The sequence below is a fragment of the Sparus aurata genome, chromosome 9, assembly GCF_900880675.1.
Source record: "Sparus aurata chromosome 9, fSpaAur1.1, whole genome shotgun sequence".
Classification (NCBI taxonomy): Eukaryota; Metazoa; Chordata; class Actinopteri; order Spariformes; family Sparidae; genus Sparus; species Sparus aurata.
The window spans coordinates 11,491,126-11,518,611 of record NC_044195.1 but is presented as its reverse complement, the minus strand read 5'-3'; the positions used below and the strand labels follow the sequence as shown (position 1 = coordinate 11,518,611).

Sequence of the window (27,486 nt, the reverse complement as noted above, 5' to 3'; positions counted from 1 at the left end):
GCTCATTGTTTTAGTTTATCTTAAAAATAACTTATTATGCTGCACCAGTATTAAAATTGGATAACTGTTTCAGCCGTAAGATGAGCTGCAGACGGGAAAACAATCTAAATCTAAATCATCTCAAAGAAACTAATGGAGAATTTTTGCACAATGTAGCTGTTTTTAAGGAATAATTTGACCTTTTACCTTCTTGCTCAGAGAAGATTGATACCACTCTCATATCTATATTAAATATGACACTGCAGTCAGGAGTTGATTTGCTCAGTTCATCTAACTCTTAGCAAAAAAGCAATTAAGCGTTTTCCTTTCAACCAGATGACCTGAATGACGACAGCAGCTCTCTCCCTGCTCATCAGGATTTATTTCACCAGCCCTGTCTCTATTACATTCCAGATACGAGAGAGCATAGCGCAGGAGGTCCGACGGGAGATCTACAGCGAGCTACTGGCTACCATGTCGCCACGGCAATCACCGCTGCCCGCAAGGCAACGCCCCCTGTAGTCATGTCATCAGCAGAGCACCGCCCCTTTCACCTTCAGCCTGAGCAGCAACACTGTCTGTCTGCAACACTGTATAGCTGAGTAACACTGTAGGTCTGTAACACTGATGATGAAATGAACACATAACTTACATGCTATAAACCTCACTTACCCCACCTGTGGACCGGCCTGCTGTTAACAAGCATGCTTGTAAGTGAGAGTTGGAGGGTGAAGCCTCAGACAGGACGCAGGGTGGGACAAGGTTGTTTATGTGTTCTAGTGTGCCGGTGTGATGCATGCTGGGAACACCAGTCTGGACCAGCCTGTCCCTGTGAAGCATAAGCGATAATGTGTTGCTTTTTCATCACGATTTCTTTTCCTTACAGAGCCAGACCTAAAACTCTTCTCTCAGTGCCACTAATACTATAAGTACTACATCTAGTACTTCTTACAGTACTCAACCAGTATATTCACTACTAGTGATAATGTCAGGACATGCGCAAAAGATATGTCCTGATGATGATTATGATAATAGTTGATAATCGGTAGCTTGTAACTTAAATATTCATCACTGTCAAAAACTGTGGATAGACCTGTCTGTAAAGGACACTACTGTGAAAAATTCACAAACTGATAAAGGTTAAATGTACTCAATATAAACTGGTTATAACTCCAGAAAACTGTTGGCTCACCCAAATGAGAAAAAGGACATTTCCTCCCTTCCTGCTGTTTTTTTTTTTTTAGTTCCAGGTTTTAAAATCTTTCTGTGGATTTCTGTTTACAACTTAATACAGTGAAGGTGAATTCAATTTAGTTTAATTGGGAGTCTGTCATAGGAAGTAGGACGTTTTGGGAGATGTTTTTAAAGGTTATAACCCTCAAGATTTCCGTCCTGGTTGATTTAACAATATTTAAACCTGATACACTGGTGCCAAAATGCCAAAAACTACCATGTCTTATTTTGTAGACACTATTCAGATGAGCTACGACAGTCAGTGCTAACCCTGCTAACAGTTACAGTGCATTTCCTGTGACTGATTCACAGTAAACCCACCTGGTGTTTCACAGCCGCACTAGGAAATCTTGTGGTTGCATGCCTTGGCACCAGGCACGAGACACCAGGACATGGATCCATTTTTGATCCATGGCGGTATATATTTGCAAAACTTCCAAAAGCGATTTAATATCTGTGATCTGTGATGTCATCACAATGTAAAGTCTATGGGCAACAGGGACTCGCGGGCGGAGCTGATGGGGTAAATTGAATGGGATGTGTTAAACACAGAAGCCAGAAAATGTTTTTGGCATTTGCACTAGGCGAGCAATTTCCATCGGTTTGAATTTGAAACACTCAAAAAGTAGAAATTAAAATTTTTTTTTTAAAAGCCATGCAATTGTAATTGAACCCATCTTCATTTTGAAATAACAGTGTTTACTTTAAGTATTTCAGGAGTTTCCAGTGGCGTTGCATTGCATTCAACACCCCTGATTTGCATAAAGAAGCCAGAATTAACCTTTGTGCAGATGAGGAGCGGGCACCATGGGTGCACAGTGCCTCGTCTCTCAAAACCTATACAATGCTCCGCTACCAGAATGTATTGCACTCCTACAGTACATAGACAGTGAATGGGAGGTGTGAAAATGATGGATCCTGTGGACAAGTACCATTAATTCTTCTAATTCTCAACTGTAGGACAGTGAACACTAAACAGTGCAACTGATACCATTGTGTGTACGTTTGTCATTTGAATCACATGCATTAGTGGTGGACTCCCCCATTGACAGTAAGAAATTGCCACATCGAGAGGTAATCACAGAATACAGATACATACTGATCACAAATTATATCAACAACAGGGTTTGATTCGATGAACATCCGATTTGATGAAAAAGGTTTTTAATATTCAATGATATTTTCCATGCTTTTCAAACGCCACAAAATAAATTATTGTGTCTTCCATGGAGGCTGAGATCTTCGATGGAGATATCTCAAAACTTTGACCATTGAAATCAAAAGTCTGCATGGCGAGATGCCACCAGAGGGAGACGTGACTTGGCTGAATTGAGCCTTTAACATTTTATCAGACCAACACACGGGAGACTAAGTTGCCTTAAAAATACTGGAAATGCCTTAATAATGTTTTATTCTATGCTCTCACACCTTTTATAAAGGGGTTACATTCCTCATTCTTCAATGAGAGTTGAGTCAGCTGAGGTTCAAACTGAGCTTTTACATCGGTTCCATGCACATTTCATTAATGTAAAGGATTCAAAGCTTTGAGGAATAAAATTAATGGATTATGATTCTGCAGCTGTCAACATTCCTTTTTCATCATCATCATCATCGTCATCGTCATCACCACCATCATTTTCACTGCGCTTATGTTCCTCTTGCCTTTATTTTTTATAGTTAAAAGCCCAGGTCCACCAAAAGTTCAATCACCAAGTGTTAGATATTTAGCTGATGAGCAAAGGTCACCAAAAGTGACTTTATTTGTCAAATAATCAAAGCTCTAAAAGACACAGCAAATATATCACATCAGAAACTCTGTGGAATCGGTACTAGAAGAAGAACACAACTTCTGAAATGCTATGTGCACCCTCTGGCAGTTGTTAGTCAACAACTACATCGGCTCAGTAAACAAGATTTCTGTTTTGACTGAGCAAGCTAAGCAATATCTCCTTGGTTCTGCTCTTTGTGCTAAGCTAGGCTAATCATGACCTCATTGTAAAGATTTCACAAAACAATGGACTGTTCCTTTAACACTCAGTCTTTGTTTTGTGTGTGTACTGGTTGTTACTGTGCAGGTTATAATGTTAATGTGCGACGTCATGAGGTACTGTGGAGGGCAGGACGTAGAGATAGAGATTTACTCTGCAGCAGTAGGTTTTGGTAAGTTGTCATGGCGACAGTGATAATGTTAATGATGATGATGATGATGTGATGACCGCAAGGGAGGGGGAAGCTTATCCATTATGGGTGAGTAGGCAGTTAAGCCCAAACCTTAGCCTCATTAGCATTTTAGCCACATCAGCATGTTAGCTGCGAACTGTCTGATGGGAAATCTGTGTGCAATAATAAGAACATACTTACTGACTACTGGTAAGAAATCAGTGAGTCAGGGCTAACATTTCATATGTGATCAGACACCATACAAATTAATCTTCAGCTTGCTGGTTTTATTTAGAGATGGGTTGTTTTTCTTCCTCTTTGCACAAAATACCCAGGACTGATTGACCACTAAACAATTCATTACTAACTGCCAATCACCAAACCTCTGTTGTCTGTAGCGTATAGCCTGTATCAGTCAAGACAAAACACTCCTAAATACCTCTTTTTTTAATTTTCTTTATGGAACAATTATTCAGAAATTTTCATACAAACTATCACTAGAATCAAAATTACCGAAAGCTCAATTTTTGGAAAAGTATGTATTGACTTTGTATTTTTTGTGGATGTTCATCCTTGATCTGTGGAAACAATGTATGGTGAATAGATTTTAAGCTCAGAGTTAGTAACGATTGATCTCCATTCAGCTATTGGAGCTGGTTCAAGTTTCATCATGGAAACTAAGTCAACGATCATTGTTTGGGCCTTTGAACTCAGATTCTTTTCACCATTTATTGACTTTGTGTGTTTAGAAAACTTTTATTTTCATATTCACTGATCACAAACTCTGCTCTGCTGGACCAACACTCACTGTGAGCTCCGAAGCTCAACGTGCTTCTTTTTTTTTACTGATCAAGAATCCTTCACACACTTCTAATTACACTTACTGTCTTATTGTTGGTGTTTATTAATTTCTTTTTATGTCAATTAATGATCATGTGTATTTTGTATTGATGTCAGTGGGATGCAGGGGAAGGATCACTCTGTAGAGATGAGAATAATAAAGATGTATTTATTTTCAGTACAGATGAGTGGTGCCTCAATTCTTATACTCTCTCTCTCTCTCTCTCTGTGTGTGTGTGTGGTGTGTGTGTGTGTGTGTGTGTGTGTGTGTGTGTGTGTGTATGTGTTGCCATTTCCAGCCAAGCTTTTCAGATGGATAGAGTGCAGTTTTTTTCAATGGACTACACACTGTATTATTTTTTATTTTTTTATTTTTTTATATTTTGCGTACAAAAACAATAATACCCCTTTTTTACCTAGTCTCTCAAAGTTTCTATTTGTTTGTCCTCGTGCTGCTTTAACACCCAAATCTCTCCTCTGAGGAATAGATAAAGGATTACAAGTCCATAGGATTCGTGTGGTGACTGTCACATTAACTTTAATCCAACTATTTCTATATTTATCTTTTTCAAATGTCCAAACTACAAAATGGACTCATTGAGCACATATACTTCAGAACATTTTGTCTCCTTCATTTGGATAAAATGTAACAATTTTACAACATTTAGATTATTTTCCTCTATCTTTAATGCCAGTTTTCCTATCCTAAGATTAAGGTTAAGATTATTATAGTCTTTATTTATCCCACAACGGGGAAATTAACATGTTACAACAAATATGCATTGAATTAAAAAGAAAAAAAAAATGATATTTAGAAGAAACAATAAGGTATTTACCAAATAAACAAGTGAATAGAAAGATTTGATTGTTAAGGGACCAAAACACAACACCCATGGAGTCGTTATATTATATCGCCACTGTGGGGCGCCGCTAAAACAGACGCACCATTCAATCCAGCCCAGCAAGATTTATTTTGAAATCCTGAAGCTAACCTGACCCGGAAGTATTTGTTCCATTGTAGGAAGTTTTCCGTTAGAACCGACACTGATTGAACGTAAGGGACCAGAAGAGTGGGAAACCAGAACGGTACGAAGACTTTAAGGCTTAACTAAATACAGTAAGAAGGCAGAGTCTCTCTTTAAAACCTGCCAAGGCAAAACAAAACCCAGTAACACTCCAAGTAAAATAAGTTACAAATTTGCAATTTAGCGGAATAGCTGGAACTAAAATAGGATTAGCAGACTAGCTAACTTTAGCTTATCCAAACACACATGGCCATAAAACTGAAACTTTTGCTGGAAATGTTTTTTAGTCAGATTTGATCTTGTTGTTTTGATAACCTGCTCAAACAAACCTTAGATATTATCAAACGGACAGCCTTTCTCATGTCCGGTCGTAAAGGCGGTCACTTAACGTAACGTTAGTGTTAGCTATTCCTGTACGTCAGCTAGCGGTGAATCTCTGATAAGTAATATAACTTGAAACCATCCAGACACTCAACGTTACATGTGCAAAATATTAAGACTTATCCTAATGACGAAACAGGACCTGCGTGCTTAATTTCGTTTCTATCTGCTGTGGTTGGAAATATCTGTCATTGAGACGGTGGATAAGTTGATGGACACAAAACAAATTTTCGTTATGCCACGTTAATTATCGAATTAAATTGGTGCTTTTATACATTGTTATTGGCATTTCCCATTTTCACTGCTTTCCCATCTTTTAAACACGAAATGATTTATAGAATAATACAATCTGATGATGATCAGAAGTTGCAGTCCTACTTTGTGCCCGGTTCTGTATATCATCATGTATTGGTCAGGGGATTTTTCTAAAAGAAATGCCTTCAAAGACCCTTAAACGCTTTCCTACAGCAGATTGTTGTTGCAGCAAAAAAGCTGGAAAAAGAAGATGAGAATATGGTTCTGCGTGAATAATGCAGAACCTATAAAAGTTTTCCTGCTGTCTGATATACTCACTAGATCCCTAAATTAATATACTGTTAATCCAAGTAATTCCAATGCCTGTTGTAAACGTGACGCTATGTATCTGTGAGCCATCTTTAGAAAAAAAATAAAAAATAAATAAAGTATATTTATTATCAGTAGATGCCAATACCAATAGGTGCTGGGCTGAGAGCCACAGACAGGGTAGGGATGTCAAAATATAGAGAGTCTAACACATTTATCGTTGGTTTTGGGATTAGATAATGAGAAGTAAATGTAGAGTATAAAATATTGTTGATTACAGACCTCTTTGTTTCTCAAAAAAATCTTTCTGTTTTTCTTTACTTAACCTTTCAAAATGCCCATGAATTCGATTGTATTTTTCAGGTATGGACTCTCCAGGCAGAAGTCGAAGTCCTAGTCCTGTGCAGAAAAACCAAAGTGGTGAGTGAAACTGGCTGTCACTAGTTTGTTACTGCGGTAACAGTATTAATACTGGTAGCTGTTGTTTTGATATCCACTTAATAAGGCTGCTGTCTTTCTCTGACTTCAGGACCTTCGGAAGACGAGTCTAGTCCGGCAGCACAGGGGCCGCAACAAGCTGGCTCGGTTGAGAGAAGCCCCAGAGAGAGGCCGTCGCCTCAGGCGAGTCCTGCAGCCAGGCCCCATTCCACGAGCCCTGCCTCCAGCAGCTCAGATGACAGCAGCAGCAGCAGTGAAGATGAGGATGAACATCAAGGGACACTGAGGAAGATTAGGAGCAGTGTGGCTCAGATCAAAGTAAGCAAAGACTTATATGGATTTTTATGGCTTTTTTATATGTTTACAACCGTTGATTACGGCCCACATCCTGTGGCTGAAGTAAATATAAACGAGACAAATCTGTGGTCTACAATCATGGTCAGGGGTTAGGAAAGTTGCACAAGGTTGTATTTATTTATTTTTGTTTATACATGAACAATTTAGCATGTTCAGGATAATATCTTGGAAAGGGAAAATGTTGCTGTAAGAAATCTCATCAGTTGTCTGAGCTGGAGAGAGGTGCTGATCTCCTGATTGAATTCAAGTTCATGAAGGCCTGAATAGATTAGTTTTGACTAGGCTCTTAACGATGTAGTTATAGCAGATAAATACCGATGTTGCATGAATCAGAGTCTGTTTACCAAATAATTTTCTGCCGAATCAGGTCAGAACAACAGCAAGCTAAGCAAGGTAGTCCGGAGTCACATGCAAAAGCGGCGGCTAATAGCTCCTTGGTTCCTTGCTACATTTTGATTTATTTTTTTCAGTTTTTTTGCTATCTATTCCTTTTTCTACTGAATCACATTTTGCCTATGATAGCTATGCACTTATCAACAGCAGAAAAGGAGGTTGTGTGTTTGAATTGAGTGCAGCATATTGCGAGAGGATCTCCTCCAGCAGCATCTGCCAAAAGGCCAGCCAGACGGGCGGTACAAAATGTCACAGAAAGCGCTGCGACTCCCCCAAGAAGGGACGAAGAAGAGGCAGCATCAGAGCTAAGCTGACCGGCTTAGACCAAGCGCTGTTCCTCTATCAAGCCTTCTTCTGGCTAACGTCCAGTCCCAGGAAATTAAAGTGGATGAGGTGCGACTGAGGCTCATCTAGCGTCTGGAAATCAAAGACTGCTGTGTGCATGTCTTCCAGAGAAGTGGTAAACCCCTAATGTCCCGGATCAAGCCAATGCACTAGATGGGTGGACCTTGTTCAGAGCTAACAGATCTCTGAGAAGGGGAGAGGAGAAGGGCTTTGTGTCAAAAGCGGTTAAAGTGGATGGTGTTCACCAGATGTCATATTTCTGATAATGTGGACCTTATTATCTGTCCAGAGAATTCACCAGTGTTTTTATTGTTCCTCTGTACATTGCAAACTTAAATAAATGCACTGCAGGAATTGTTTGATGTCAGCTGTTGAGCTGTTTTCCCCACTTCCAGCAGCATGTTCAGATCCCCACCGGAGAAAGAATTTGACCATGTGTATAGACTTTGATATCTACCAGCCTATCTCATGGTTATTTTTCTTATAAATGTCATGGGTCTCGCAAGAGAAATGAGTATCCTTGTCATTGTATTGTTCTATTTGTACAGCAGAGGGCACAGTCATACTGCTCAAGAACACAAACTCATTCTCAAGACCCGCCCTACTCCACCTCTGATTGGTTGACTTTGTTGGCTTCGATTTCAATGCCTGACTGTTAAATTGTTAAACAGACTATCCGGTAATGTCTGTTTCTTGGCAGTGTTTAAGCTGTAATAACACTCCGTCCTCTTCACTCATTCTCTGGAGCCGCAATAGCGTCTCTGGGCTCTTGGAGCAAGCTGGCTGCCTGCCAGGCTGTCCTGTCGCTGCATTGCCACCCGTCCTGTCCGCTTTATCTAACAAGCCCAAAGACACTGCAGAAACTCTGCTGATGACTGTTAGTTTATGCAAAGCAACTGTGAGAAAACCTCAATGGCATTAACACCTGACAACCACTGAACATACAGGTAGGAAACAGAAAGGCGTCTGTTATGCTGACAGAGGTTTTTGTGCCCTTGGTCTTGTCGGGTCCTGCAGCCGAATGCTTGTTCTTGGCTGACTTCCAGGGTCACACCCCCCTTGGTGCCCTGGTAGTCCTGCTGAACAACCAGAGGTAGGAAAGGTTTGCTGCTGGCTGCTGTATTGTTTTGCAATTGTAAATAATCCAATGGCTACTTTGGATTTTTACAAAGAATTACAAATGTAAAAGAATTCTGTCCATTACTTTGATCTTAGACGTGAACTCCCCCGGGCCTTCAAGCTATCTTCATGCTTTTACTTTGTGTCGACCTTGGCCTAGACTGACTCATTGTGTTCTCTAACAAGTTCATGTCCAAATCATTCAAGCAGGATTCAGGGACAACCCAGATCTTTTTAACACGTGAAGGCCAGAAAAAATACTCTTTACACTCTCTGTTTATTTGTTGTCCAGAGATCAAGATCCAAGTCTAGGTCCAGCGAGCAAGACAGATCAGCATCCAGAGAGCGAGACCGGTCTGGATCCAGGGAGAGAGACAGGTCTGGGTCAAGAGGACGAGACAGATCAAGATCCAGAGGACGAGACAGGTCCGGTTCCAGAGGACGAGACAGATCAAGATCCAGAGGACGGGACAGGTCCGGTTCCAGAGGACGAGACAGATCAAGATCCAGAGGACGGGACAGGTCCGGGTCAAGAGGACGAGACAGGTCTGGGTCCAGAGGGTGGGACCGATCCAGGTCCAGAGAGAGAGACCGGGGGCGCTACAACAGAGGACGCTATACTCGGTAACAGACAGACACACATACTAAGACACAAACATCTTTTGATTGGCTTGTAATAACTTTAGTAACTTTTTGTTGGTTCAAAATTAAGTTAACATCATTTAAAAAAAGTAACTAAACAAGTTTTTGAAGTTTTTGTTTTAACCTCTACTCTTGGCTCTGCCCAGGGATCGCTATGACGATCGCCGTGACAATAGAGGTGGACGTTTTGACCGGCGGATCGATCGAGATGCAGAGTCAGATTACAGGAGACGAGGCCGCTCAGCCTCCCCTACAGACAAGGAAACCCCTGCCACTGAAGAGCCGCCGGTCAAGAAGAAGAAGGAGGAGATCGACCCGATTCTGACGAGGACAGGTGGAGCTTACATCCCCCCTGCCAAGCTCCGCATGATGCAGCAACAAATCACTGACAAGAGCAGGTACGTGTTTTCAATTATTCCTTTTGTTGAGACTACAAACAGCCACGATCAAAGTTTTATTTTCTTAACTTACCAATCATCCATCAGGATGTATGTAGATTTTCTTTTTCAATTAATTTCTATTAAAATTTAGAACCTGACATAACAATAATGTAACCATATGCAGCAGTTTGACTGAACTTGCAGCTAGGTTCTGACTCCAGAACTGAAATCTCTGCTGTTGGTTTAAATGACTACATATCATCTACATGTTTTAACTGATGCCCTTCCTCTTGTGCAGCCTGGCCTATCAGAGGATGAGCTGGGAGGCTCTGAAGAAGTCCATCAACGGTCTGATCAACAAAGTCAACGTGTCGAACATCGTCATGATCATCCAGGAGCTGCTGCAGGAGAACATCGTCAGGGGGAGGTAAGCAATAATACCAGCAAACATCTTCACTTGTTACTCAACTATAAAAGTCGAACAGAAAATTCGTTTTTTCTTTGCAGCTGATAACATGGGGGCGTATTGCTAGTGATAGCCATGTATGTGATACATGGAGTGACAGTGACTTCTGTTCTAGCTTCTATTTTTCACAAGAGTGAGGAAATACACGTAATGATGTATCCTAAATGTAGAGGTAAAGCCACATTGTACAGTAAAGGATCTGTCAGACATTTTTGGACACCTATCAGCTGATGTGTCATCTTTGTCAGACAGACAGTGAAACAGAGAAACATACTTGGATCTCTATCCCACAATAGAAAGAAAAGTCTGGAGGTTGTGTGCTGTCTGACTCTAACTATCTGTCTGTCAGGGGTCTGCTGGCTCGCTCAGTGCTTCAGGCTCAGGGAGCATCTCCGATCTTCACTCATGTTTATGCCGCTGTCGTTGCCATCATCAACTCCAAGTTCCCTCAGATTGGAGAGCTGATCCTCAAACGCCTCATCTTGACCTTCAGGAAGAGCTACCGCCGTAACCTCAAGGTACCTGCCTAAATGGCTGTAGAAAAGATGCGACGGTGGTGGATGGAACGATGTAGTCGCTGAAGGATAATTAATCTTACCTTCTACAATTCTGAATTGAAAATGTTACTTTTGTATTCTAATAAAGTTATTTTGAGTTAACAAAAGGGCAGAATCAGCTGTACTCATAGTTTATTTTTAAAAAGGCATGCATTTGTGTACATTATGCATTTAATAACTATTTTGTTGTAGGTTAGGGCTAATGATTTTAATAATTTCAATTCATATGTGAGTTTTTAAAAGATTTTCTATGAATTTTTTGTATTTCTGTTATTATGAATATTGGTAGTATTGACTTTCTGAACAGCAGTTCTAGAGTTAATGATGTATTAAAACCGGTCTGTTTTGTTTTGCAGCAACAGTGCCTGACAGCCTCAAAGTTTGTGGCTCATCTCATCAACCAGAATGTGGTAAGTTGTGCTGTCTGACTTTGGTATTGATGGAAGGTTTGAGTGTCGATGTTCAGCTCTAAAGACGTATGTTTGCTTTTCTTCTCTCTCTCAGGCTCACGAGGTTCTGTGTCTGGAGATGCTCACTCTGCTGTTGGAGCGCCCGACTGATGACAGCGTGGAGGTCGCCATCGCCTTCCTGAAGGAGTGTGGACTCAAGCTGACTGAGGTGTCCCCGCGAGGAATCAACGGTACACTGTAGCCGCAGCACTGTTGTACTGATAATTCTCTGTTAAGCTAAACAGTAGTTGTGGGTGAATTAGCCTTTCCAATAAATAGATCCTGTATATCAGCGTAGTTAATCTAGCACCAACAACTCCTGCTTATCTCTCTCTCTTCAGCCATATTTGAGCGTCTAAGGAATGTCCTCCATGAGTCGGCTATTGATAAGAGGGTCCAGTACATGATCGAGGTGATGTTTGCCATCAGGAAGGACGGTTTCAAAGATCATCCAGTTATCCCAGAAGGTCTGGACCTGGTGGACGACGAAGACCAGTTCACCCACATGCTCCCACTGGACGATGAGTACAACACAGAGGACATCCTCAGTAAGCCCCAGAGACAGAGGGGAGGGGCTCTACCTGGCTAAAACATTCAGGGCTGCATACACATACTAATTTCTAACGTGTCTGTATGTCTGTGTTCACTCAGATGTGTTTAAGATGGACCCAGACTTCCTGGAGAATGAAGAGAAATACAAAACGCTTAAAAGAGGTGAGAACAAACATCACACTGCAATATCCAATCAGCTGTCACTTCCTTCAAAGTTTAACCAATCAGCCGTCACTTCCTCACAGATATCCTGGACGAGGGCAGCAGCGATTCAGGGGAGGAGGGAGACGGCAGCGACGAAGAGGAAGACGATGAAGAGGAAAATGAGGAGGAGGGAGAAGGTGAGATGAACGGGTTGACTTGCTGATAAAGATATTTTATCTAAAAATTAAGCAGTCAAATGAGGAAACTCAGATTTAAACCTCCATTGATGGATGGGAAGTTTAAGGACCCATCATCGATTGTGTATACTGTTCAACATTCTGATATCGCAGCTCAGCATCCTAAACTATCTAAAAGACACTCGCTCTCTGTCTCTCTCTTAGGTGAGAAGGTCACCATCTTTGATCAGACAGAGGTCAACCTGGTTGCTTTCAGAAGAACCATCTACCTTGCTATACAGTCCAGGTACACACACACACACACACACACACACACACACACACACACACACACACACAGAAGAAGGCTTGAAAAACGAACTCACACAGTCAGTGATTCATTTGTCTCTCAGGGTTTTTTGGCAGGTATTTACAGCTCCTTCTATATCTGATAGATTTGGACTAATATTTAAAGCTGTGAGTGTGTGCGCAGCCTAGTTACCATGGTTTCATTGAAGCACAGTTCACAGGTTTGGAGGATAGGATGAAACACTGAAACAGATTGAGATTCAACATTACACACATACAGACACACACAAACGGTAACACACACACACACACACACAGTTTGGTCCACAGAGATTGATTGATTGATTGATTGATTGATTGATCCTGCAGTTTGGACTTCGAGGAGTGTGCTCACAAACTGATCAAGATGGACTTTCCTGACAGCCAGACGGTGAGTCTAAACACACACACACACACACACACACTTGGCTGATGTAAAATGGCTCACCAACAAACACAATGAAGATAAATGTGTTTTTCTCTCAGTTTTCCTCTTGAGAGGACACTGTGGATAAATCTGAAAGTACCACTAAAAAGTGAGGCACTATACAGACACCAATGCCAAGAGGGGAGCATAAAATCTAGAGCTTAACCAATGAGTTGATCAATAACAGGAAAACAGAAATTTTGACATCAACAATTCTGTTAATGTGATCGAAATTGCTGTGAGTAATATGGTGTGTCAGGGGACAATCAGCTGTGTGTTTTCGCTGTCTGTATCCTTGTAAGCACCAGTTAATTTGTTTGTCCTCTCTCTCACTGTTGACACCTCTTAATACAGACATGGAATCCAACTTCTAACTGGTGATTGGGGAATTGATACGCAGTGTTAGAGCTGGCTCAAGCTATTAAAGCATGAATATAAAATAGTCGTAATTACGCACTTAATTGCTGCGTACTAGATGCTAAAAGGGGGGGGGGGTCGAATATTATCGCCAATGCCAGGAAAAGGAAAAAGCGCAACGGTGATGTCACCAGCGTTTTTCTGAAAATGTAAGAGATTTTCAACTCAGGAGCTCGAAGTGGGCACACAAAAATCTAAGAAGGCTCGGAAAAAAGACACTGTGGGCGCTGCACACTTTCTCTGGGCCGCAGACCGTAGCTCCACATGGGAAACAACAGAAAAGGACTCTGGTGACTGAACTTTTTATGCACTGTGCAAGCCAGCAGATCCCTGAACTAAAAAAAAACACTATGTGGACACAGGCCCTTAGTTGTCAACTATTAAATTAATCAATAAATACTTTGGTAATTGATTACCTGGTTTGAGTAATTTTTGAAGACAGAATGTTAAAAATCTCTTCATTCCAGCTTTATAAATGTGACTGAATTATGGTTTCCTCACTCCTCTATGACAATCAACAAATATCTTTGAGTTGTGGAAAAAGCAAGAGATTTCAGTGTGTTATCTAAAGCTCGGGGAGACATTGTTTTCTGACATTTTATAGACCAAGCAACTAATTAATTAAACAAGTAAATAAACAATGAAAATGATTGTTAGTTGCAGCCTTACTAACAACTGTTTAACCTTGATATGTCATTGACTTCTGTTCCACTGGATGCAAACTGTGGACCTTAACACGTGATGCTTTGAGCTGCTGATGGGCTGTTCGTGTGTGTTGTTATTGTTCTGTTGACTGGTTAGTTTGACAGAACTTTAAGCTGCAGTCATTTTGACAATAAATTCAAAGTTTAAGTCATTCATCAAGCGAAAATGGCAAAGATTCACTGGTTCCTGCATCTTTCATGTGAGGATTATCTGTTGTTCTCTACTTATTGTGTATCGAGATATCTTATGTATCTGGTTTTTGGATAGTTGGCTTGATAAAAACAAGATGCATACATAGATGCAGTGTTTCTCCTGTGATGGTGTTGTAGCTTTCACATCAAAATCAAGAAGTCTGAAGGCGCCTCTGCTGAACTAATCACAACAGAAAGACTTGAAATCTTGTGGACTGACCGGGGCCTTGCTTCCTAACAATCAGGAAGTGTTTCTATGGATGCTTTCTAAACTTTTTCACTCTTTGTCCCACAAGCACTTAGGAGTAAGAGCCTGGGCACAGCATTCAACATTTCTTAATGGCTGCCTTCTGTGGAGCAACATCCCTAGATACTGCGGAGGTGTCATGTGTGCAAAAAAAAATGTTGTTTGCAAAGTGCATCTAGAGTAAATATGAGGTGTGACGAGTCAGTCACTCACAAAAAGGAATGCTGTAGCTCTGCTAAAGAACACGCTGTCACCCTGCCCACTAAGGAAAACTACATTGTCCCTCCCCAACACTGCCAGTCACGTTTACAGTGATGTACTGGGCAGGCAAATTATATTTTTCCCAGGATGGGGGGTCATGTTCCCCCAGCGTCATGGTGCATGTTGTGTGAACTGGCCTGGATATGAAGCGTCAGCAACGAGAAAAAAAATACAGCTTCAGTTTGTAAAGTTAGAAGATGGAGTCCTCTCTATTTTTAAGCTTTCCTAAAGTGAAATCGCAAAATAATATAATGTTTCTAAAGTTAAAAGAAGGCGATCCTCGCACAGATTAACACAGTTGTGTTAATTGACCTAGATAAGAAGCGTCCTTAGCATAAAATCATATAGGCCGACCATTAGATATAAAACACAGCCCTCTCCACTCCTCTTCTCCTGTCTTCCCTGCAACGAATATTAAAAATACAGAATTCTGCAGCAGTGGTCACGTTTCAGCTAGGTGCATATCAGGGAGCACTGAGGCTAGATTTAGTGATTTATTGTGCTTAAGTCGGTTAACTGACAAAAAAACAACTGGTGAACAAATGGTGTGTGTGGGTGTGTGTGTGTCAGTGTGTGTGTGTGTGTGTGAGATCAGAGCAGATGACCTTGTCAGCCAGAGTTTCATCAACATCAGGAGTGATTCACTTAACACAACAGCTGGAACACACTCACACTCAGAGATGTTTGTCCTCTGGCACATTCTTCTCACAGCCGCTGTCTCTCACTCACTTAACAGCCACACTGACCGAGGAGTTCTTTGAAATACAAAAACAAACATTTTCATTGACTTGAGCTTTCACATCAAAATCAGGAAGTCTGAAGGCGCCTCTGCTGAACTAATCACATAGAAAGACTTGAAATCTTGTGGACTGACCAGGGCCTTGCTTCCTAACAATCAGGAAGTGTTTCTGTCGATGCTTTTAAACTTTTTCACTCTTTGTCCCTCAAGCACTTAAGAGTAAGAGCATGGGCACAGCATTCAACATTTCTTATTGGCTGCCTTCTGTGGAGCAACATCCCTAGATACACGCTGCTAGTATACTCATATCAATATTGTGATATGACTTAAGTGCTGTCTTTTCCTGGTTTTAAAGGTTACGTTACAGTTAAGATATGTTTCGCAAGACTGTTTTACTTATTCCAATACTTGACTTCACCCACTTACTCACTATATCCATATTCCTGATAATTATTAATCAGGAATCTCATCGTAAAAATACCAATAGTCAATGCTGTCGGTGTAATTAGTAAAAAACCTTGTGATAATTCATTTTGTTGCTCCGTCACAGCATTTATGAAGTGCTTTAGAGTAAAACTTCACTGTAAGGCAATACCACCCATCCCCAGTTATAATAATGGAGGTTTATGTGCAGTAACCAGCCTGCAGCTTTTAACTCACAGCCTTCTTATGATTCATGTAACTGGCAGGAAGTTAGCATAAATTAAACCTAAAATCAGTTGTGAATGTCAGTCTGTCATCATTTCTGAATTTGATTTAGGCATGTGGCAAACAACGTGCCAGAGGAGATTAACATATCAGTCAAGGAGAGTGAGAGGAGGATGCAACAGAGACTGGCACATCAGTTGTGTGAATCAAATGTTCAGTTTTTTTTTTGTGTCTGTGTCTCTCAGCTCTCACTATACACCAAATGTCTCTTAATATAGAGTATCAGCAGTTGCAATGAAAGTAACTTAAAAATGATCAAAAAAACCAACAAAATGAAACAGCCCTGCAGAATCATGGGATGTTCTAAACATCACACAGGATCAAAACAGATTTGCGTGCGTCGACGTTTTCCTTCACGCAACTTCAGATCTCACCCCACAGTAGGATTTTATACCTCTCTGCTGCACGCATACTCACACGGTCAAGTCATTTACCCCATCTAACACTGCCCTATCAGAGAGCATCTAATCTGACCACAGCCCATCAACATGATGTGATGATTGTATAAATGTAGTCTTTATTGTGTGTTTGTTTTTTTGTTTTTTGAACAGAAAGAGCTGTGTAACATGATCCTCGACTGCTGCGCTCAACAGAGAACCTACGAGAAGTTCTTTGGTCTGCTAGCCGGGGTGAGACACGCACGCACATAAAACACACACCTGTTGGGTGTGTCCCGCATTATCTCTTTTCTTTCCATTTGTATCTATCAAGTCCTTTTATGTGTCCAGGTTTTAGGAATCTTACTCTGAGATTTTTGCTTCCAGTCCCACTCAGTGATGGTGAATGCAACGTAGTTTTAGGTGCTCTTTGTATTGAGAAAGTGAAGACATAATAAAAGCTACAGATGATTTCATTTAGATTGATTTGCCATTCAGTTACATTTAGGTGTAACTGGACAAATTGAAAGCACTAGTTAACACTTGCGTGTGTGTGTGTGGATGGGTGGATGTGTTCATGTGTGTAGAGGTTCTGTCTGCTGAAGAAGGAGTACATGGAGAGTTTTGAGGGGATTTTTTCAGAACAGTACGAAACAATTCACAGACTGGAGACCAACAAACTGAGGAACGTGGCTCGACTGTTCGCTCACTTGCTCTACACAGACTCTGTGCCCTGGAGTGTAAGGACGAACACACACACACACACACACACACACACAACCATTAAATCCATTCATGTCTGACTGTATTCAAATGAAACGCACCGCCCAGTTTTTTTTAATACATCCATCCCTTTCTCTCTCCTTTTGTCTGTCTCTCATCCAGGTGTTGGAGTGCATCAGGATGAGTGAGGAGACCACAACGTCATCCAGCAGAATCTTTGTGAAGATCCTTTTCCAGGAGCTCTGCGCCTACATGGGCCTCCCCAGACTCAACCAGAGACTCAAAGACCAGTATGTGTCTATCTTCAAAGTTAAATGAGTCTGTAATACTGTGACTGAAAAGTCTAAACACTATGTTGAAGCAAAAACACAGTAGTAAATAGTTTGTAAACTAGTAGCAATAAATAGTAGAACGTAAAAAGAACATACAGATTCTTTGATGATAATTACAGAGTGTTCCGTAAAGTTACTGATGAATAAAAAACAACACAAAAACATCGTATTAAGCTGCAAACTGTGTGTATGTGTGTGTTTCAGGACTCTGCAGCCGTTCTTTGAAGGTCTTTTTCCTCGTGATAATCCAAGAAACACTCGCTTCGCCATCAACTTCTTCACCTCTATTGGACTGGGAGGTCTGACGTAAGGGACACATACAAATACACGCACGCACACACACATATATATCTGAGGCTCAATGAACACTGATTGATTGTTAAACATCTCATTCCAGAAAAATGGGTATTAATCTGTCACAGCATATCAGCAATGACTCCTTCGTGTCCATCTGTGTGTGTGTACATTTCAAACAAATAATTACCTTTCTTTCTTTCTCTCTCAGGGACGAGTTGAGGGAACATTTGAAGAACGCTCCCAAGATGATCATGACTCAGAACCAGGACGTTGAATCCTCTGACTCTTCCTCATCCTCTTCATCCTCCTCTTCCTCATCTGACTCCTCCTCCTCTGACTCCTCCAGCGAATCTGATTCAGACTCCTCAGACTCAGACTCCTCCTCCGGCAGCAGCAGCTCAGGTACATTCTTATCTATTTAAAGTCCAACATTAAATTGTTTGTTTTAGAAAAGACTGACTGAAGCCCACATAAAGAGAATTGCAGTGGACAAAATGTAGGGTTAATATCTGAGGTCTCCCATGCTTTTATTGTGTAAAGTGAGAAAAGCTACTGCTGATGACGAAATTGATTTGTTAAAATACAATTTTAACTTGGTCAAAATTGACGTTTTTGACTTGTGTTCAGAGATTTGAAAAGAGTTTGGTTTCCCTACAGCCAATAAAATAACTTTTATTCAAATAAAACAGTAATGTCACTATTACAGACAACAGTTTGCTACACAAGAGCCACAGACTTTTACAAGAACCCACATTTGCTTTCCTGCTAAAGCAGTGCTTCAGGTTGGGACTGTTTTGATTGCACATATTCACCAAAGTCAAGTGCAACTCAGCACTTTAATTTATCGCACAGGGCGCGTCTGATATTTAGCAGGTCTGATTCAAAAAAATAAATAATAAAAACTAATAAAAATGTTTTAACAAACACCAACTGGATGTGTAGATGGCTGCCTTTAAACAAGGATTAGCCTATAAATATATTTTTTGTTGATTATTCTGTGACTATACGGTGGGATTTTTTTGTACTTGCATATGTGCTGTGCACAGTTGTGTGTGCAAGTGTGAGACCAGGACGTTTAATGCCTCCACATTCCTTTGTAATTTTATCTTTTTTAGTTTAGTTTATCGCATTTGTTTGTAGCTTGTGCTGTAATTTAAATGAAGAAAAACAATTATCTGCGCCTGTGCCAGAGCAATGTAAGGTTTCACAAATCCTGTCCTGCACCTTAGCTTGTTGAACGAGCCACCAGCGTCAGCACTACTAACGTCACTTCAGTACCTGCAAATATAACTGTTGTCCAGTTAGATGCTGCCATGGTTGTTACTCTTCCGTGCTGTTCCCTGTTAACAGACCGGCTGCCCATGGCCTGTAAGCTTCAGCACGCCAGCTGGCTGAGAGGCAAAGGAGCATTTCTGATATTTCTCCAAAGACCTTTTTATCCTTTCAGTAATAAACAGCTATTAAGAATACATTTAAAAGACATGTTGACATGTAAAAAGGGATGACTACATGTGAATATACTTTACTTTAAATAAGTCTGTGTGAAATGTCCTGAACAGTTTATTGGACCTGAAATTGGCTGCCTCTGTATTTACAAATGAGTGAGTGATGGATAAACAAATCAGTGATTATTGTTCCCCTTGTCCTCCAGACTCTGACAACAAACACAGGAAGAAGAAGAAGAGAAAAGAACAAAGTGAGGAGAAGAAAAAGAAGAAGAAGACAGAGAAGGTCAAGAAGAAGAAAGACAAACCCTCTGACAAGAAGCGAGCCAGACGCAAGCACGATGAAGAGGGCGACAGTGATGATGAGAAGCAGGCAAGGAAGGACAGGAAGGGCCATGCTCGTGAGGCGGAGGAGCGTGAGCATGCACGCATGACGGAAGAGCGAGATCGTGCACGTGGGACGGAGGAGCGAGATCGTGCACGTGGGGCGGAGGAGCAATATCGTGCACGTGGGACGGAGGAGCGAGATCGTGCACGTGGGGCGGAGGAGAGAGATCGTGGCCGCGGGGCGGAGGAGCGAGATCGTGCACGCGGGGCGGAGGAGAGAGATCGTGCACGTGGGGCGGAGGAGCGAGATCGCGCACGTGGGGCGGAGGAGCGAGATCGTGCACGTGAGGGCGCCCGCCGGAGCAGGCGAGAGGAAAGATCAGAGGAGAAGGAGCAGCAGGAGGAGAGGAGACGAAAAATGGACTTTCAAGGCAGACAAAGAGATGGGGAGAGGGAGGGAGACAGAGGGAGGGAAAGGGACAGAGCGGGAGAGAATGAGAAGAGAGAGAGAGAGGGAGAGAAGCAGAAGGATAGAGAGAGGAATAAAGAGAACAGAGACAGGAACAGAGAGAGAGAGGAGAGGAGGAGGAGATAAAACTCTTGATCTCCGTCCTGAAGCAGCAGTGATGGACTGATGACTGACGGACATCTTTTCCTTCTGTCATCCCTCTCTTCTTTACCTCATCCTGTCATTCTCTGGTGTTTTGGATGTGGGACCTGTCTCTCTCTCTCTCTCTCTCTCTCTGTCTCTCCGTCTGTATTTTCTATTATTAATTTTTGTTGATGATGAAATGTGAGAAAAAAAAAATTAAAGTTGTTTCAGATGTTTTTTGAAATGACTGTCTCAACTCTTTCAAGCTCCAAACTAATTACACACTATTTTATTTTACCTTGCAGTCATAGGAAGCAGCGTTCAGTCAGCAACTGTCCTTCCTAGAAAAACAACCACATCTGCCATTGTATTTTTTAAACTGTTGAAGGAGTAGTTTGTCCTTTTGCAAATATTCTTCTTCACTGTATTACCAAGAATTAAAGAAGATTGAAACCACTGTCGTTGTGCCATAAGAAACTGTAGCCAGTATCAGTTTTATTCAGCATACAGACTAGAAACAAACAAAACCTTTTATTTCTATACAAAAATGGATGCGTAAAAACAGTTTTAGGTTTTAGAGACGCTGGACTGTTTCATGACATGGATATCACTCTGAATGGTTCCAGCTGGTTCCCTTAAAAACAGGTGGGGCTGTAATTACAACTGAGTCAGAGCACCCCGCCTCTCTTTGGAGAAATAAATTCAGTATGAATGTGTCTCTGTTAAGTCACTAGATCTCTTCAACTAATTTGACCCCATCGCATGAGTAATGTAATCAGTGTCTTTCTGCTAAAGCTACTCCAGCTATGGGCACGAACAGCTTTTGGATGGGAGAGAATATTTGGGGAAAAAAAGGGCTGTTCCATAAAAGTCGGTGACTGTTCAGTAGAGTCACATTTTGTCAGTGAATCACAAACAAAGTCTTTGTTTCTCTCTGTTGCCTGTTAGTGTTATTTATTTTTATTTGACTTTTTTAACCAGTCAAGTTATCAATGTAATTTACAATGCCAGCCTGGAGAGCAGTCTAGTGTAGGGCTGTGCTGGGGCACTCCAGGTGTCAGGAGTGAGCTGAGGAGTAAATAATACATATCTCGTATGTGTAGATAGAGGTATTTCAAAAAGAAAGCAAAATAAAAGTGTTTTCAAACTGTCTTACTGCTTGACGGGAAGAGGCTGCACTGCCTGAACTACCATTTAAAGGGTAACCACCAACTTAACACATTAAATCGAATGACAAGTCTTGGGGAGTACTACAGCATATGTGAAAAAGTAGCGTAGAGCCTTTTTTGGCTCCAGTTGGAAGTTGCATGTCGTTTAATAAATCCCCTCCAATGGTGTCAATCTGTGGCTAAGTTGCATTATGGGTAGTGTAGGCACCAGGACGAAGCGTGCATGGGGAAAAATGGGGGTAATATCTCTTGCATAGCTGAGTCGACTTTGATAATTTGTCTTTAAACTGTCCACAATGAGTCCAAAGCCACTTTCGCATATGAACTCTGGACAATATCGAGATAGTCAGATCAGGAGAATGTCCGCACATTGTTCACACATGCAGCGCACAACAGGAGATTGTCCTTGTCAGACGTGTTGACACGTGTTGGAAGTGCTCCATATGGTTTGGGGGAGGGGTGGTGCCTCGGTGGGAGGCTACAGACTGCTCAGTGATGATGATGGATTTATGTGTTAATATCAGTAATACCTACATGTGTTTGGACGTATCCGCAATAGCAACCAGAGGGCGGAAAATAATATACAAGCAAGCATAGAAGAGTATGAAACCGTTGCACCCTGTGTATGAAGATGACATCACAGAAACAAAGATGCAACACTGTGTATCGGTGTGTCCAGCAGCAGTTGACACCAGGCCACACGGAAGAGCAAGAGACTGAGCAGGGAAATATTTCAGCAGGTTGAATGCCATTTTCACATTTGAGTATGTGTTACAGCTGATTTAACCAGCACTGTCGCGGAATATTACATGTTGTTGACGCACCCACATGCTGGCTGTGGATTCACCACGTACAGTTGTCTGCTCTATTCAGACACAGGTGCTTAACGGTCTTTTAAGGAGTGCAATGCTACACCAGTGGACTGCTTTTCAAAACCTGACACCCACATTGCCAACAACACAATTTAGCCACTGGATGACATCACGGGAGGCAATTTCTCAGATTGCATGCAGCTTCCACTGGAGCGGCAAAAGGCTTCATACTCCGTCCTCATGTAGCAACTGCTTTAAAGGTAACAGAATCTACCTACAAGCACCTAAAGTTTGCAAATTATCATGTTATCTTATTTGTTTGATTCATAAAAAGCTGAACAGATTCAACAACTGGGGGGTCTTATGAGCTGGACAATTTCCTGGCCAGGACCAGTAACTTTCTTTGGACAGGGCCAGGTTAGCTGCTTTCTGTCTTCACGCTAAGCTAACTAAGCTTTCTTCTCATCTGACTCTCAAAAAAAAAGCTTTTTTTTTTTTTATATCAAGAGAGACAAATGTTTTGATAAACAGAGCGGAACACCTGTTTTACATTGAAAATCATTTGGGAACCCAGATGATACTACAGTACCGAGACTAACCAGTTCTGTTGTCACCACACACACACACACACACACACACACACTGACACTGACACAGAAAATTGGCTACGAAAACTCATCATACGTCTCCGCAAGCTTCAATGGCAGAACATCCTGTCGTATTAAGGCAAATATGACTTGAAAACACGACAATGCGTCGCAATAATCCACTTAAGCATGGAGCAACAGAAAAATAGCTGGCCGAAGGTTAAGACCAGCAGGATCTCAGGGTAACACAGGTACAACAGGATGTCTGTGTGTGCTCTGTCTCACACAGTCTTATCAGTTCCAGGTTTTTACACCTTTATACAGAAACATATTGGTTGTTGAAAAGTAGGTGAAAGCAGTATTTTGTTTACAGTAAACAGTCTCCTCTGGTGGTGCCACCTCAGAATATGCTTATGTGTGCAGTTCAGTGACACATTCTTTCTCAACAGTGTTGGATCTTTCCCTGCGTACCCTCCCCACACAGCCAGCTGTGTCTCTGTCTCTTTCCTGGACTGATCTAGGTTATGTTATGACTTGATGTAGTGTCGCTGCGAACTAAAAGTCACGCTGCTGCGTTCGTTTGTCCTTTGAGACACATTCTACTACTCTATTCTGCTTTTACTCGTTAACCTCCCCAACAGTTACCTGCCACTGCAGTCCTCTGTTTCCTCTGGACAGATCCTCCTCCTCCTTGAGTCCTCCTCAGGGCCGCTTCAGTCCAAAAGAAGATCCTTGTAGCTCCTCAGAAACCCCACAGGAAACCATTGGTCATTTTAGGTCAAGCAATCTGGGTTGTATTTGGTTGTAAAGTGGAACATTTAAGACATCTGTGCTGGGCACGAGCCATCGGAAAAGAGCCGACAGGTCGATTCACTTCAACATACAATTTTAAGACGCTTCGAACAGAACTACACACCGGCGGTCTGTCGACACATACAACGCTTAAAACGCACAAAAGTACAGGAAATGTAAAATGCATTTCTAGTGCAATTAGTTTATGCATAGAGGACGTTAATTTTTTTGTGTTCGCAATCTCTTCTGTCTCCTCAACAAAGGGGATGTAAACCAGCATATACATTAACAAGTTCACAAGTTTCTTCACACTAAAACATGGAAGCAGCTGGCCCCAGTAAGTCACTGCATTTGAGTCACGGAGCAGAGCATCCGATTCTCTCCAAGAGGGAGTTAAGAAGATTGGCACCCCTGTTATTTCTGTACAGTAAAAATGAAGCCACAGCCGGCAGCAGATTATCTTATTTTAGCATAAAGACTGGAAATGGGGGGGAAAAAGCTAGACTGGTTTGGTAAAAGAATAGAATAAATAGACAATGTGCCTACCGTCACCTCTGACGCTCACGAATAAACATGTGAATGTATGTCAGATTTGTTTAATCTGTATAAGAAAAAAACCAAAATGTAGGAAATACAAGTTGTGGCTTCATGAGTGTACATGTGTTATTGGAACCTGTAACTCAAGTGGATCAGAAAGTTTTCACCAAACTGGAATCTTATGCTTAATATACATCTGTATGTGTGTGTTTGTACTGGTTTTATTGGAGTGCTTTCTGCCTCCCAGCACAGCCTCCCCCTTTTCTCTCTCTCTCTGTCTCTCTCCCTCCCTCTCTCTCTCACGCACACACACACACACACACACACTCCGATATCCTTGCACAACCTTGATGTGATGTTCAAGGTGAGAGGGGGAGATGCCTCTCTCTCCGTCTGTGTGTGTGTGCGTGCGTGCGTGCGTGCATGTGTGTGTGTGTGTGTGTGTGTGTGTGCGCGTGCGTGTGTGTGTGTAAGGGTGTCGTTGCAGGGCTGGTTGTGATTGGCTGGATGTCCTGAGGAGTAGAGGAACTGGATTGGTTCACTGCAGTAGCAAAGGAACATGTCTGCTGGGACCTGGGAGCTGCAAGGCACTCTGGGATACCACAGCAAGACCCTCTGCGGAGAGAGAGCGAGGGGGGAGAGGGGGTATGGAGGTGAGAAATATAGGAGCGAAAGAGTTAAAAGTGGAAAGTGGAACATGGAGAACACCAAGCTGTTTCACCACGTTGGCAGAAATGGAATATTGTTCTCATAATTCTGTTTTCATTAGTGTATGATCACCTGCATCACATGCGTTCACCTTACAATGAGCCTTTTATATCTACGGAGGGATCTGGTACCTTTCCGAGGAGTAGGCCACGTTGCAGTCGACCTGAACAGACAAACCAAACACTGGCTCTGGAGAGGAACTTTCACTTGGCAACATCAACGCTAGGGTTACTAAATCCTACATACTGGTCCTTTAATTTCGAGAGCCCAAACTCTCCAAAGATGTCGAATAAGTCTGACTGAATTTTGGGGGAAATGTACAAATGACTACAACCGTTTCTGTATGTGGTCCCGTCAGAGTGAAGGAAACGTTTTGAAACCCACAGTCGCTGGTTGTGAGGCCGACTTGAGGCAGCAGAAGCCAACTGTGACACGACACTGACATATTATCATCTTTTACACTTCATAAAGAGAAGTTATTGGCAAGTAGTTGATTATTCACAGATCCAGCAGTTAAGGAGCAGCATTAGCATTAATGTAGAATCATATTTCACCACGGCGAGTGAAAGTGTGATAACTACTTTCTTTTGGCTCTGTTTTTGATCTCCACCAGCTCCTGCGAAGAATATGTGTTCCTTTGGCTACTAAATGCTAGAGGGATATATTATTGTAGGTTATTAGAGCTTGGTACTAGAAAAAAATAATAGTAGCCCTATCAGAGTGTTATATGTGGAGCTCTGGAAACTCTGTGGCTCACTGATGGGTTTTCATAGTTCCTCTTCAGCGATGGTGCTCTACGGCACAGATGAATGAGCCTTATCAGGCTTTGGATACACTACTAATACTTGTAATAGATGAATGGATTAATGGATAATACAGCAGCATTTTTGGTGCTGTCATGTAATTAAGTGACTGTAAGGAAAATATAGAATACCACCAGTCTTATGCTGGTGGACATAAAAATAATAAAAAGTAAGAAGAAAATGTAGTCTATAGGATGGTCAGCTCAGCTCTTGGAATTTCTGAGCTTCAGAGGGAGACAGAAGAGTCTCCATCAGAGCACTAGTGTGAAATGTCTCAGCTGTCTGACATCATGTTAGGTGTCTGTCTGTCTGCCTGTCTGTCCGTCTGAACTCTGGTACTGAAGAGTCTGTGGGTTCAGTGACAGTGCTCTCTGAGGTGTTCTGATCCACAGAGGTGTTACTGAGGCAGCAGGACTTATACCCCTGTGCCCTGCGCCCTGCATCCTGCGCCCTGTGTCCTGTGCCCTGTGTCCTGTGCCCTGCGCCCTGCATCCTGCGCCCTGTGCCCTGTGTCCTGTGTCCTGTGTCCTGCGCCCTGCGCCCTGTGTCCTGTGCCCTGTGCCCTGTGCCCTGTGTCCTGTGCCCTGTGTCCTGTGCCCTGTGCCCTGCGCCCTGTGCCCTGTGCCCTGCGCCCTGCGTCCTGCGTCCTGCGCCCTGTGCCCTGCGTCCTGCGTCCTGCGCCCTGCGTCCTGTGTCCTGTGCCCTGTGTCCTGCACCCTGCGCCCTGTGTCCTGTGCCCTGCGCCCTGTGTCCTGTGCCCTGTGCCCTGTGCCCTGCACCCTGCGCCCTGTGTCCTGTGCCCTGTGCCCTGTGCCCTGCGTCCTGCGTTCTGTGCCCTGTGCCCTGCGTCCTGCGTCCTGCGCCCTGCGTCCTGTGTCCTGTGTCCTGCGCCTTGTGTCCTGCGCCCTGCGCCCTGTGTCCTGTGTCCTGTGCTTGCCCCTCTCACTATTAAAGGTCTCTCTTGAATTTACTCACGAAAGTCCCTCTAAACTAAATCTATGTTCTATTGAGCTCCCAGCAAGTAAAGACACATTCATCGAAATGTTAATATGTCCATCTACGTTGCTTTTGCATTTTACCGTGGGTTCAGTTATATAGAGGCTGCTTCTTCACCCTGTGTATAGTGGGAGTTATACCTGCAGCCAGAGAAGAAGTCAAGCATGTAAAGACATGGCAAACTCCTGCAATATGTATGAAACGCCTCTATATATACTAAGTAGTCTATCAGTTAAATATAGGCAAATACAATATTTATTTATCATTTGGTACCAGGTGAGGAAAAAGGTGGTGCTATAGTGTATTACTAATACCACCTGTATTTGTATTTGCATTCTTATTGGACTAAAATCAAGTTTGTAGTCTGATAGCCTAACAACTAATTCCATAAAGCTATTTGCTATTAAACATATAAATGTATAGTAGTAACATTGAGTTTTTCTATGCTTTTTTAAGGACCCCATACTTCATGTCCCCTGATGAGCATTTGAGTACTGTATATGAACACAATTGAAAAAACTGTGAGCCTGTCCTTTAAGCATCAGAAGGGTTGCTGTGTTTACCTACAGTTAAATATTGAGCAGCACTGATATATAGACAGGAAGTTAAACTGTTGACTGTTGTTGATATGATATTAACAGACACCTGCCAGCCAATCGGAGGGCAGGACTTTGTATGGATTTTGTATGTCCTCTAAGTTAAACCCCTTCATTCAATCATTAAGAAGAAGAAAAAGAAACGTTCCT

At 42.1% G+C, this 27,486-nt stretch overlaps 2 protein-coding genes across 6 annotated transcripts in view; both read left to right on the top strand.

The window, feature by feature from the left end:
• Nucleotides 1–4,395, top strand: part of itprid2 (ITPR interacting domain containing 2) — a 42,899-nt gene extending 38,504 nt beyond the window's left edge. For all 4 annotated transcript variants that reach the window (XM_030428688.1, XM_030428686.1, XM_030428687.1 and 1 more), the window contains one exon: nucleotides 394–4,395. In XM_030428688.1, coding sequence (XP_030284548.1) covers nucleotides 394–501 — 108 coding nt within the window. In that variant the 3' untranslated portion in view covers nucleotides 502–4,395. The remainder of the gene's footprint in view (nucleotides 1–393) is intronic.
• Nucleotides 4,396–5,206: 811 nt separating this feature from the next.
• cwc22 (CWC22 spliceosome associated protein) lies at nucleotides 5,207–20,793 on the top strand. Of its 2 annotated transcripts, none has more exons than XM_030429058.1 (20): nucleotides 5,207–5,298; nucleotides 6,546–6,602; nucleotides 6,712–6,938; nucleotides 9,127–9,458; nucleotides 9,623–9,874; nucleotides 10,155–10,283; nucleotides 10,672–10,840; nucleotides 11,236–11,289; nucleotides 11,384–11,519; nucleotides 11,670–11,876; nucleotides 11,980–12,042; nucleotides 12,126–12,221; nucleotides 12,426–12,507; nucleotides 12,879–12,939; nucleotides 16,795–16,872; nucleotides 17,208–17,360; nucleotides 17,506–17,633; nucleotides 17,880–17,981; nucleotides 18,181–18,374; nucleotides 19,624–20,793. In XM_030429058.1, the coding sequence occupies exons 2-20, from the start codon at nucleotides 6,548–6,550 to the stop codon at nucleotides 20,337–20,339; spliced, it is 3,234 nt and encodes a 1,077-aa protein (XP_030284918.1). In that variant the 5' UTR covers nucleotides 5,207–5,298; nucleotides 6,546–6,547; the 3' UTR covers nucleotides 20,340–20,793. The 2 variants fall into 2 exon arrangements, with proteins under 2 accessions (XP_030284918.1, XP_030284919.1); XM_030429059.1 differs by having other exon boundaries at nucleotides 5,245–5,329.
• The last annotated feature ends 6,693 nt before the right edge of the window (nucleotides 20,794–27,486 follow it).